General features: G+C 42.2%; 1 protein-coding gene across 1 annotated transcript; it reads left to right on the forward strand.

The window, feature by feature from the left end:
* Positions 1–845: 845 nt before the first annotated feature.
* TRH (thyrotropin releasing hormone) lies at positions 846–10,610 on the forward strand. The gene is made up of 3 exons (XM_066594977.1): positions 846–892; positions 8,907–9,107; positions 10,069–10,610. Exons 2-3 carry the CDS (start codon positions 8,912–8,914, stop codon positions 10,608–10,610), a joined length of 738 nt encoding a protein of 245 aa, XP_066451074.1. The 5' UTR covers positions 846–892; positions 8,907–8,911.
* Positions 10,611–13,982: the final 3,372 nt, after the last annotated feature.

A 13,982-nucleotide genomic window follows, 5' to 3' on the forward strand; every position in this document is an offset into this window, starting at 1 on the left:
AATGTGTCAGAATGCATAGCTTGCTGTTCCTTAGCACAGGTGGACTATCACAGCAGATGACCAGCTCCAGCGCGATTGTGTGCAAGAGAAACAGAAAGGAGAGGCTCCAGCGGGCAAAAGAGCGCAAAACATTACTGAGCAGTGGAAAAACGCCACCTGATCAGATGGACTCAGATTTCTGTTGCACCGTGCTGATGGGAGGTCAGAATTTTTCGTAAGTAGTATTTTTGATGACCCCTTCCTGTCAGCTGATCCGAATGTCCAAGTGCTTGGACCCTGGGTTTCAGCTGTAATTTGTGGGGAAATCTGGCAGGAAATGTTCCACTCCTCTGCAGCAACACCACAGGTAAAATGAAGCATTACACGTTTCTCATTGAAATCAATGCATGTTTGGTGTCCTCCAGAGTAAAAAGTGCTCTTTGTCGCAGCACTTTGCTATGGCTAATAGGCAGGGGTTTCATTATGGTTGAGATAAAGGGCTGCAATTAGTACAGAGATGATTAAAAGTAATAAAGTGTAGTGCACACTAGGAAGACACCTCCAGCTAATGCTATGGGAAACACTATATTTTCTATGCTTCTAGAAGTAAACCTATATTACGAAGTTTAGTCTGCATTCACTCCACACACTCTTCCCTGTTTTGAGCGTAAATGGTTAAAAATTGTTTTGAAATATCTTTTCTGACATCAGACATATATATATATTAGAAAAAAACAAGCAGACGTACCCCAATGACATCACAGGCATTTCTATAATTGGGCCAGGAGGGGTATAAATGAGAGGAGGCTGGAGAAGGCAGCAGCACACAGAGAGCAGAGGCAGATCCCAGACAGACACACTCCATACAGGAGGTGACATCCACCCAGACAGCCCAGGAGCTGACACCGCACAGGTAACTGCTGCCCACCCTTTTGCTCCCATGCCCTAAAGTCTATAGAGGGGTTAGAAAAGACAAAGTGACAGACAGGCTATGGAATTGACAAAGTGATGTGAGGTGTATAGATAGATATTGCGATTTACATAGATACATAAGATAGATAGATAGATAGATAGATAGATAGATAGATATTAAGATTGAGATAGACAGATATTAGGTATAGTTAAGTCAGAAAAATCTTAGACTTTAATTAGATACATAGATGGATACAGATGTAGCAATTATTAACATGACTGACACATCATGATAACTTGATTTACAGCATTATAGTAGGTTGCAGTTAACTTGTCATATAGCATTGTATGTCATGACATAGACAGCTATGAGATAGATGCAGAAATGGATGGTCACTAGGGTAACTTATTATTATATATAAGAAAATACAAATATATATATATTAAAATAAACTTAAATATAAGTTATTATATTTTATATAGCGCTACCATATTCTGCAGCACTGTTCAGAGACTGTCACCCTGTACAATCAGAACATTCTTGCTCCTCTCCCTCTTTACACCATATTAACCCTTGCAAAATATTTTAGTTATGGGTACAGACCTGCAGAAGTGCCTCTATACGGGAATCACAATAATGGAATGTGTCACTGCTGGGCTCATAACAGGGAAGGGTCCAGCCGGCAATACAAAAGTAGCATCTGGGGAGATATTCACTGTCGCTTCTCTGCAAGAGCCGGGGATGTAGATCCTTGGGTGCAGTTCTAAGTATCCTGCAGTTCTGATGATTTTATATCGAGATGTAGTAGAGCTGAAGTTGTCATTTTACTCTTTTATGTAAAACAGTAGGTTTCATTGCATCCTTATAGCTAATGCTCAGCCAATGTACGCAGAATTACAGACTCAGCTCTGTTTTGTCAGATCTGAGTTGCGGTCTAAAGTTAAGTAAAGCAAAAGGATACATTACGAAGGGAGAACTTTGGAGCAGGTCTACCTGGGATTGCAGGAAGCGTTGAACAAGTCTCCTAAGCATGTGTGATTTTCATCCTAAACTGATAAGACATGCTGGGAGTTGTAGCTCCACACAAAAATCACCACGTGTATATCTGGAATGAAAGAGATCGTTGTTATACATGTAACTATAAGGGGCAAGTCATATTATTTACGATCAGCACCAAGTTGCTATTCATATATGGGGTGCAAAGAGTGGAACTCCGCAGAGTCCTTACACCATATTGCATGTTATTGTGTCTAGTTATAATTACAGGGATTTGGAAGAGATCTGATGTAGCAGAGATAAGTCGGTATCTTAAGGGACCTTTCACACGTGCAGAATTTGGCTGCAGGATGCATTGCAACATGTGGAAGATTTGCACCAAAAATGGCTTAGGGTATGTTCACACGGTGTATGATGGGGTGGAAAAAATCCATGTCACAATATGCACCTGCGAACTCTTGGCTTTTAGGCATCAAAATACGCATCCAAATGTGGCCATGCGTATTTTGAAGTTCTATTGATTGCATTTCCAAAATCTGATGTGGAAAACAAAAAGGAAGTGACAGTATGCTTACAATACGCATCCCATTGATCACACATTTTTTCCGATATGTATTACAAATTAGTGGGATGCGTACTGCCAGCATATTTTGCGCTTTGCACAGAATATTGTACCAAAATACACTGTGTGAACCTACCCTTAATTCACCCAGCAAATTGACATGCAACTGTGCGGATCCTGGTGCAGACTTTTGCAGCGGCAACTTGAGCTGCATGTTGCAGTATATCCTGTGCTAATTTTTGGACCATGTGAAAGGTCCCTCAAGGTGGCTAATACCCACATGTTACATGTTTGTCAGCAGACCCAGATCATTTATCTGCTGCTTTTTAAAAAACCGCACATAACACATGGTGATATCATAGCACAGGGTGATGCCACATGGCAAACTCAGCTCTACTACATCTATTATATTGTGTCTTATGAATTACAATCCTGTATCAAATTCCTTAATGAGAACTTGGCTATCATTAATATTTATATGATACCCCTCTCCTTCCACCAATTGATATACTGTAGAGTTACTGGACTGTCCATCACCTTTATAGAGGTGGTACTAGGGTAAAATTTCGACTGGCGCCCTTAAGTTCCTTTTTGTATCACACGCGATTAGAGTAAGCTTGTGTAACACATTACAGAGCTGTATTTATGAGGGCTTTCACTTGGGATGGACTAGTCCACAACTGTGTTGCAGAATATGCCGTCCCGGAACCCAACTCCAAAATCTGCGCGTGTAAATGCGGATTTTGATGCGGAATTTCAATTCTGCATAAAAATCTACACATTAGTAGTGCAGATCTTGGTGCTGAATATTCCACAGGAGGGCATGTTCCACAACATTGTTCCCGTCTGAAAGCGCCCTCATAGGGAATAAGCTACAGCAGGTTCTACCTATATATTAGTTCAGGCGTTATGGCTCTGTCGGTGCTGCCACCAAGCTGTCCAAAGAAGATCTGATCATTACCAAAATGCCAGGGCACGACTCTCCTGACAGCCTGGCACTAGAGGCTTTGATTACTTTCATGGAGAGGAATATGTTTATGTCCTAATTAATTGTGAAGAAAATGTCCACCTTCAGGCAACTTTAACATATCCCATTGTGTGCTCTTTCCTGTAACATCATAAGCGCTACCAAGAATCTGTAAAGAAACGCTAATACCCCGATGATGAAGCTGAATTAACTCTAATGTGCATATCGCAGTATCTTAGCGTGGCTTCACACACAACATTTCTTTGTAAATGAACTTGCAGTTTTTGATGTAGTTTTCAGAGCCAAAGCCAGAAGTGGAAAAAAAAAAGAATGAGAACTATAAAGGAAGGATGTCTGCTTCTCCTTCATGCTGGGTCCAGTTCTGGCTTTGGCTCAAAAAACTGCAAGTGCGTTTTCCAGAAAATGCTGTGTGTGAAGCCGCCCTAAGTGGCTTAGGTATAAAGTCTTCTTATCGCCAAGGCTTATTTCAATTGACAAGCTTATCTCATCATTACATTTGATTCACTCAGCAGCACTGCTACATGACAATCTCATTGTGAAAACCTGCTGCAACGTATTGCAAAATAAGACGACTACGTGACAAACTCAGCACTGCTACATGGCAAGCTCAGCTTTGTACATGTAATAATTTAAGCATTGCTACATACCGGCGAGTGTAGTTGCGCATAAGCCAGTGTGGTTTTGCCCTTAAAGTGATGGCAATCCATACTAATATTATAAATGCGAACGTAACTCTATCTGTCTGTCTGTTACCTTTTCATGGCTACACCACTGAAGCGATTTTGATGAAATTTGGCAGGGAGATAGCTTGCATCTTGAGGAAGGACATAGGCTATGTTTTATACGCAAAGATTTATGGAGCTCTCTAGGGATTGCGGCAAGTCTATCTATCTATCTATCTATCTATCTATCTATCTATCTATCTATCTATCTATCTATCTATCTATCTATCTATCTATCTATCTATCTATCTCCTATAAATTCCTATTGATGCCAGAATAAAGAAATGCTACTATAATACTAATGCAAATAAAGGGAGATGGAACAATACCTCTGCAGCGCCACCTATTGGGTTGCAGCATTCCTTCAAATCAATGGCCAATACTTTATACAGGTCTTAACAAAGATTGAGAATTGAAAACAAAGCCAGATTCCATACACAGACAGCTTTTGCGGGGTGTTTGCCCCTCATCGGGTCGTAACAAAATTCCCAATCATTGTTAAGACCTGTATAAAGGGTTGGACATTGATTTGAAGGAATGCTGCCATCCAATAGGTGGCGCTGCAGAGGTATTGTTCCATCTTCCTTATTTCCATATTACCCAGAGGAGCATGCATGGGCTTATAATTCTTCTCACTCACCTTCTAGGTGCTCTCCTCAAGGAGAGAAAATACCCCTCCCTATAATACTAATGACATGGCCTAATAAGCAAGTCTTGTCTATATCTGAGGGAGACTTATTCAAAAAGTCATTTGGGAGATTTCCAAGATTCCCTTTAGGGCATGACCCTCTCCTGGTTACAAGTTGCATAATCTAGGCAGGAATGAGTAAGGGCTCATTCACACAAGCGATGTGAATTCACGCTGGCCGCATCACGGACGAAAATTGTGTGAACGAAACATTCACACGGGCGGCTGCATCGTATTTCGGAAATCCCTCAGTCGGCATAAATCCTCAGAATGAATTCTAATAGTTAAACATAGCCAGCTGGAATCATTTTACAGCGTTGGCTGCTGCCAAACTCCCTCCCCCTCCCTTTATTTCAGCTGCCATAGAAACCTATGGGGGCCTGCAGCGCATTTCAGCAAAAGATAGGGCAACACCTATCTTTTCTGGCTGCAAATAAAATAGGTCGCTGTTTTCGGTCGCCAATGTACTATTATTCCGGTGCGACATTTTTACGCAGCTAAATATCGCTTATCTGTATGAATACATTGGAAACCAAAGCTTCAGGTGGTCACCTTTTTTTTTTTGTCGCTAAATTAGCCACGTGAAAATGTTTGTGTGAATAAGACCTAAGGGCTTATTTACACAAGCGTATATCGGCCGGGGTTTTCACAGCCGGCCTATATACGCTCCCATCTAACAGTTCCCCCTTCTCTCCCCCTCACAGTCTCTCTGCCTCTCTCCTCCACTCTGGCATTTGAAATGGAAGGGGCGGGATGGGGCGGAGCTAAGCTCCACTCTGCCCCACCCTCTCCCATTGCTGGCTATGGACAAGGGGTGGGGAGGGATCAGGAGCTTAGCTCCACCTCCGTCCTGCCCACTCCCATTGCAAACTGCTCGGAGGGGAGGAGAGAAGCAGAGAGCTGGTGAGGGGGAGGGAAGGGTGGGACTGCTCAGAGGGAAGCGTATATCGGCCGGCCGATATACGCTCATGTAAATCAGCCCTCAGGCTGCGTTTAGACTTAATCGTTCAGAAACTCATTCAAATGAGCGAAATTGAGTGATAATCATTCAGTGTAAACGCGAGCTATTGATTGAACAACAAATGAGAATCGTCAGGCTCTTGTATATCGTTCAGTTTTAGCCGCCATAAAAATCAGCGCTGGCTCGTCTATTTATCGTGCAGTTTAAACACTGAGCGTTCTGTCTTTCACATAGGAATGTGAAACATTGAGCGATCAGTGAATGAGAACTGCAGGATTCTCTACGAGAATCGTGCGGTCTAAACAGGCGGCCCGAGCGCGAACGAGCTGGTGATGATCGTGTGATTCTCTGCCCGTGTAAAAGGGGCATAAGACTATGGTCACACCTGCAGGTTGTGTCTAGGTTTTTTGATGCAGCCAAAAATCAGGTGCGAATGATAGAAGGAGTAAAAGTAGAAAGGACGGCCACCACTTCACCAATTTGTAATCAATTCCTGGTTTTAGCTTAAAAAAAACATAAAAAACCTGCATGTGTGAACATACCCTTAGGCCTCTTTCACACGAGCGTCATTTTGGCGCTCTGATAGCCATGCTACAAAATTGCAACTATCGGAGCATAAAATCGCATGAACGAAGAATAACCGCGACCAAGTCATGGCTATTCTTCGCGATTTTTCACGGCTGGCTGAGGCATCTTGCAGTGAACTGACGCCGCAGCGCCAAAATCACTTTAAATGCCTCACTAGAGGCACCTGTCATTGTTTAACAGCGCTAGCCACTGTTAAACTCCCTCCCCCTCCCTTTTTCGACCAGTTCCCATAGACTCCCATAGGAGCCTATATAGCCCCCTGCGTTGTGCGATCAAAAGATAGGACAAAACCTGTCTTTTGACGCAAAAGAAAGTCGGGCGTTGAACTAAAGTGCCTATGTTCTATCTTTTGCAGTCCGAATTTTGTAGGCGCATCAAAAAATTGTTTGTTTGAAGGAACCCATTGGTATTAATAGACTCAATTTTTTGACACCCCTACTTCATGCCAAAATGACGCTCGTGTGAAAGAGGCCTTCGGCTGCTATTACACCAGCACCATGAATACTCATAATAGCGCTAATAGCCGGGGTGCACCTGCACTAGCAATTTCAGCCTGGCAATTGGTTGGTAAATGTGCTAGCAGCAATTAGCGCTATTACACGAGCGTTGACGGCGCTCATAATAGCATCCTTATGGACTTTCAGTGCGGGGCCTGTTATTACCACATTGTCAAATTAAGAGACAATATGGCTTCCAAGTGAAATCAATACATGGTGACACATGCTGAGATACCTAATGAATGTTACCTTTACGTATTGATCTAAGGAGCGGTAAACAAGAAATCTATAGCGATTCCTTATTTCTGCCTTCCATCCTTCTTTCTTCATTATAACCAAAGCTACAGACCAGATGCAAACATTAATGTGCTAACGAGCAATTAGAGACGTCAGAATTTATGTTCTGCTGGTAGTCATTGGAAACCGTCGACAAGCCTGTCAGCACCCTTACAGCTTAGAAGAATACCTATAATGCAGGGTGCACTCAATTGTTCTTACATCAGTTAACTAACTGTACAGAGCCTGGTGTAATAATTGTAGCGATGAATCACCAGAACAAATTCTGTACAGACACTGAACAAGCAGAAGAGCCTGAAACATTTCAGCTCTGAAATCTGGAGAATAGTGAGTGCAGCTCCGGAGTATAATACTGGATGTAACTCAGGATCAGTACAGGATAAGTAATGTATGTACACAGTGACTCCACCAGCAGAATAGTGAGTGCAGCTCTGGAGTATAATACAGGATGGAACTCAGGATCAGTACAGGATAAGTAATGTATATGCACAGTGACTCCACCAGCAGAATAGTGAGTGCAGCTCTGGAGTATAATACAGGATGGAACTCAGGATCAGTACAGGATAAGTAATGTATGTACACAGTGACTCCAGCAGCAGAATAGTGAGTGCAGCTCTGGAGTATAATACAAGATGTAACTCAGGATCAGTACAGGATAAGTAATGTATGTACACAGTGATTCTACCAGCAGAATAGTGAGTGCAGCTCTGGAGTATAATGCAGGATGTAACACAGGATAAGTAATGTATGTACACAGTGACTCCAGCAGCAGAATAGTGAGTGCAGCTCTGGAGTATAATACAAGATGTAACTCAGGATCAATACAGGATAAGTAATGCATGTACACAGTGACTCCACCAGCCGAATAGTGAGTGCAGCTCTGGCATGTAATACAGGATCAGTACAGGATAAGTAATATATGTACACAGTGACTCCACCAGCAGAATAGTGATCACAGCTTTGGAGTATAATACAGGACGTAACTCAGGATCAGTACAGCACGAGTAATGTATGTACACAGTGACTCCACCAGCAGAATAGTGAGTGCAGCTCTGGGGTATAATGCAGAATGGAACTCAGGATCAGTACTGGATGAGTAATATATTTACACAGTGACTCCACCAGCAGAATAGTGAGTGCAGCTCTGAAGTATAATGCAGAATGAAACTCAGGATCAGTGCAGGATAAGTATTATATGTATACAGTGACTCTACCTTCAGAATAGTGAGTGCAGCTCTGGAGTATAATACAGGGTGTAACTCAGTAGTATGAAACAGCACTGCTGTGTGTTGATGTTGGCCTGCTATGTGTCACATATATGGAACATTCCCTGTATATTAAAAACAAATTCATTGGGAAGATTGGAAAACACATTTTCATCCCAGTAGTTAATGTTTTGCTGGAACTTGACTTTCAAGTCTTTGTAATCTGGGATTTGGGGTGATCTCTTTACAGTTTAAATTACAGAGCACAGTGCTCGCTGGAGAGAGGTAATAATTATCCGCACATCCTGCTATTTTTTGTTTGATACACAATGAGTTGTTGTAAAGTAGATTGTGGCGCTACCTGTGGATTTCAGCACTGCTTAGCGGTGATAATTATTTGTACTGTGAGGCATTAATGTGCAGGCAGTGTTCTCTGTACAGCAATCAGGCTGGTATTAGAACTTCATGGGAAAGGTGAACTCATTACCTTGTCTTTCTTTTGCCTTGTAGTCGTGATGTCGTCCACTTGGTGGTTCTTACTTCTAGGGGTGGCATTATCCCATCTGGTGGTGGCTCAAGAACAACCTCTGCCCGATGAGGAAGAGGACACTTCTGAGGACACCATGGACCTTAGCAATGTACTGAAGAGAGCCCAGGGGGCCCTAATTCACAGTCTCCTTCAAAGAGTTGAAGAGGAGCAGAGTGACAGAGGTATTTGCACATGGGATGTTACTTTTGTCCTGGAGTAGGATCTGTATATTTTTTTTGATGACCCTTTTTTGGGAGTAGCTTCTCTATTGTGCTGCAATCTACTTTCGCGGTGGCAATTGTAATGACCGCCTCTGCATTGGCAGTAAACCTTTCCGGGGGTGGACCTTTCTACCATGGTTCAAGTCTACAGGAAAAACTGCCACCATCTCAAGAGATATTATTTCTCCCTGGCTGGGCCTACCTACCATAGCCATTACAATGGCAACTAATTTGGCAGACTTTTTCTTGTCCATTTACTTTACTTACTGTGGTGGCAAATAAGAGGTCAGGCTTTGGTCTACTGGATGTGCTGAAGACCTATCTCAAATGGCTTTATTGTGCAAAAGTAGTAATAAATAAATAAAAATCTATACAAACTTGGTATCGCAGTAATCATGCTGATAAAGTTATCAGGTCATTTTTACCAAATGGTGAACCAAAAACAATTTCTAGATGTTCCCCCACCACCACCAAAAAAAAAATTTAAATAAGAGTTCTGCAACACATTGTATGTAGCCCTGAGTGGTGCTATTAAAGTATTTAATGTGTCCCACATAAAACACAATCCTAATACGGCTATGTCAACGAGTTATGACTCTTGCAATGCGGTCGCTTGGTTTTTAAGGCACAAAATAGGCGAATCTCTAAGGTGTTAAGATGTACTTTCCATTTGGTTGTCACCCCAAAAACCCACAGTTAGGGCCCACCTTAAAAAAGTAATATCTATTGAGATGTTATAGTATTTCCCATAGACAAACTCAACTCTTCTTTGTAACAAAGTTAATTTGACTTCTACTAGATCAACAACGGTTTGTAAATGAAGGTAGAGTTCTATAACATCTGCTACTATATTATCTGTGTTTTATGACATTGCATAAAAAAGTGACTATATATATTCCGTATCTGAATTTGACTTTTGCAGACACAGATTCTCCAGGGTTAGAATGGATCTCCAAGAGGCAACATCCAGGTAAAAGGCTTCTTGAAGAAGTGGAGAAGAGACAACACCCAGGCAAAAGAGAAGAAGGTGACTGGTATATAGAGTTGCCAAAAAGGCAGCACCCAGGCAGGAGATCAACATTAGGTGACCAGTTTCTAGATAATTCTAGTCCTTCTTTGGGTCTCCTAAGTGATGTCTCAAAGAGACAACACCCAGGCAAGAGAAACCTGGCCTATACTAAGCGCCAACATCCTGGTAAAAGAAGTTGGGATGATGATGAAAATGCTGAAATGGGTGACCTTCAAGATGTAGAGAAACGTCAACATCCGGGTAAGAGGTATATGGAGTCAGAGAACTTTGACTATGTGCCACCATGTGAAGGACAAGACCCTTTCAACTGCAGCAAGGGAAGTCTTCTGCTGGAGCTTCTAGATAATGTGAACAAGGGAAGAATGGAAGAGAAGAGACAACACCCTGGGAGGAGGTCAATTTGGGAGGCAGAAGTCCCTGTTGTCCAAGAGTAATGGCTGCAAGTTTTCTCAGACCATTTCCAGTAGCACCTCAACTCACCCCTCCAGTTGTGGAGACCAAGTCAACTCTACCTGCAACCATAAGTCCAAGTGAGCTCCCCCCACGACCCGCTAATTATAATCGGCACTATGTCTACAGGGAACCAGCGTACGTTACATCTCAGCACAGTTTTTTGGTGTAAGAAAGTCAAACTTTCCTCCATTTTCTATCCTCAAATGAACCCACCCAGTCAGAAACGATAAATCGATGTTGATATCATTCTGTTATTTGACTTCCCATATAATTACTATTAGTCTTCATGCTGTATTAATAGTTTGGTCTTTTAATACAGATTGGGTTTTATTGGATATTCCTTGTGTTTTGTGTCAGTATCAGAGCCGGTCATTAGCAGAAGGGCATTGCATGACATATTATGGAGACTGGCACTATATGCAAATTAGGTTATTACAGTATTCACTGTATTTGCATACATTACCTTGACAATTTTAGCACTCCATCAGGCAATAGCTAAAGGGGCCAAAATGGTTACAGTGGTCAAAAAAAACCCAGACCTCTATGCCTTTGGTGGGGGAGGCGGGCCCTCCTAACGCATAAAATAGGAGGCGGAGACCCTGTGGTGGATGAACAGGATGCAAGAAGAAATAACTAACATACATTTTGAGGAAAGATGTGGCAAGATGGGTCAAGGGCAGAGTGGCAAAAGTAACTAAAATACCAACAAGCTTACAGCACAAATCTACACCGACTCTGGCAGAGATTTGCGTTTATTTGTGCACGGACATCCAAAAATGTGCCAGACTTAAAAATTAAATTTGGCAGATCTTTCCCTAACTCATTTCTATTAAAGACTTGCATAACATCTGTAGTGTTTAGTACATTTGTCCCATAAATCTAATTTCTGCACATTTACCTGTAGAACAGCCCGTCCCTCAGCACCCTTTAGAGTATGGCCACACAGGGCGTAAATGCTGCAGACGCTCTACAGTGTAAATTGCGCAGTATTTACAGTACAAGCCATGTGGATGAAATGTCAAGAATTCTTATATGCGTGATGCGGAAAAAATCTCTAATGAATTAACTTGTTAAGCAGATTTTCAGTCCGCAGTGCACTCATTGTTTGTGGCGGATTTTCACTGCATAGTTCACCCTTTGCAAAGCAGAGGATGAAATCGGCAGCGATTTTTGCTACAAAATTTGCGACAAAAACCAAAACCCTTTAAATTCGTCCTGTGAGAACATACCTTATGCCTCTTTCGCTCTGGCTGAGTGTTCCAGATCCACATTGGATTTTTCCCACATGGATCTGAGTTTAATTTGCGGCAAAACTCTAATAGCTCACTCACACAAGCATAATGCAGCATGTTTACGCGACAAAACTGTGCGTATTCCATGCGTTTGGGTTTTTTTTGCACACGTACATAGAATTCAATGGTATGCTAAAATAACGCAGAATTCACCGCAGATTTGGATGAGGAATCTGTAACGTGTGAATGAGGCCTTATGGTCAAAGTGAATGGTGAATCCGGTAGTTCTGCAACTACGGATGATAGGGGTTGCCGTAATATGCTAAAAAAAAATGGAAGTTTCATGAGAGTTGTTCAACAATTGCAAGAGCCACATAACGTTTTCTTACTATTTATTCAGCGCAAATCACAATAAAGACACATGCAGTGAATTACACAATGGGCCATTGCATATACCCAGTACCTGTGTAGCCTTAGTTGTAGATGGCACAAGGAGTTTTTATTTATTCCAATAATTATTCAACGGGGTCACATGACACGCTGAAGGCTATATCGGTAATTTTTTTTTACAATGGGGAACAGTCATAAAACCTTTTACGCAAGTTTTTGGTGTAAAAAGGGGATTTGCTCTAAAATTTGCAACTTTTTGCTGTTTGCATGGCTCTCCGACACTTTTTTTGGGGGGACTGGCTTGTTGGGAGGGAGTGCGGTCCCACGAAACAACACATTTATGTATAATTTATGCCAAAAACTGGTGGAAATTATGCAATGCTAGATCAGATCTAATGTACAGTTCATAGGCACACGGAGCTTCCAAGATGCGCCTAATACATGAAGAGCCGTTCACCTGGTCATATATTAGCTGCATTGTTCACCAGTGGAAATATTATTAAAATCAGCATTTGAAATGCCGCTTTTAATACATCCTCCCCATACTGTCTCTCCTTATGGACAATGCCGGCATGCACACACTATGAGGAGATGTCTATCCACTGGACCAAGTGCCAGTTTTGCTGGCCGACAGCGAGGGAGGCAGATGTGTAGGAAAGTCACATCCCCGGATTGCGACCCCCTGTCCTACGGGCCCATAACCTTATGTTATGGAGCTCGTAGTACGGGACAGGTTCCTTTTAACGACTGGTGGTCATGCAATCGCCACGTGTAGCCCAATGTCCCAAGCTTTACGGTAGCAGTAGATGTTTTAACATTTTCTTCATTGTGGGAAATGTGATTAAAATGAATAAAACAGCGATGGCCCCTCAACAATTGCGCATAATTCCCAGTTTTCAGCAGCATAATTATGTGAAAGTGCTAAAAATCACCCGTGTAGCTGAGGCCAATACATATAAGAACTGAATCCATAATTATTCATATACACCCTTCCTCTACTCCTTTCACCTGCTTTACTTTTATCATTCCTGCAAAGAACTGAATAAATGGATTCCGCTCCATCTTAGTTGTGTGAAGCTGACTAGGCCTCAATTATAAACCGAGTGTAGAGAGTAGGCGAGGAGCTGCCCCTAGCAACCAATCAGATTCTGGCTTTCATTTACTAGCCTGCTCTGGGAAACTGAAATCTGATATCTGATTGGTGGTTTGGGCAGCACCTCACCTGTTTGTCCAGCCATGAGGCCTACGTAAGGAGCGTATTTCCTGGTTCACCTCATCTGTGTCATGTCCCCTTGTACAGCCTGACTGTTGATTCATGACCCTTTCCTAAAGTGCAAGGAACTAATAATATTAACCCTAAAAACACCAGTGAACATAAATCCTCGAGTCGCCCTCATGTTGTGGTAAATTATCTTCAACCGGTTGATTATATCTGAGGACACCCAAAAACTCGTTCACATTGGCGTCTGCAGTTCTGTTAGGAGCCTCTTTGGCAGATTTCTGTCAAAAACCCATGGCACTATTTAGTCCATGTGAATGCAGGAGGGAGCGATAAGAGCTGGATAGACCCCATTACAGTTAGTGGGGTGTATTCGGTTTCATCAGAAGACAGATCTGTTCTGGACAGGGATTCCATTTTCCTGCTTCCACAATGAAGCAAGTAAACAGATACGCCTGATGGAGATGTGAACGAGCCCTAATATGGCAGCTATGGCAGCCTTGACTGGGTTT

The sequence above is a fragment of the Eleutherodactylus coqui genome, chromosome 3 (assembly GCF_035609145.1).
Source record: "Eleutherodactylus coqui strain aEleCoq1 chromosome 3, aEleCoq1.hap1, whole genome shotgun sequence".
Taxonomy (NCBI): domain Eukaryota; kingdom Metazoa; phylum Chordata; class Amphibia; order Anura; family Eleutherodactylidae; genus Eleutherodactylus; species Eleutherodactylus coqui.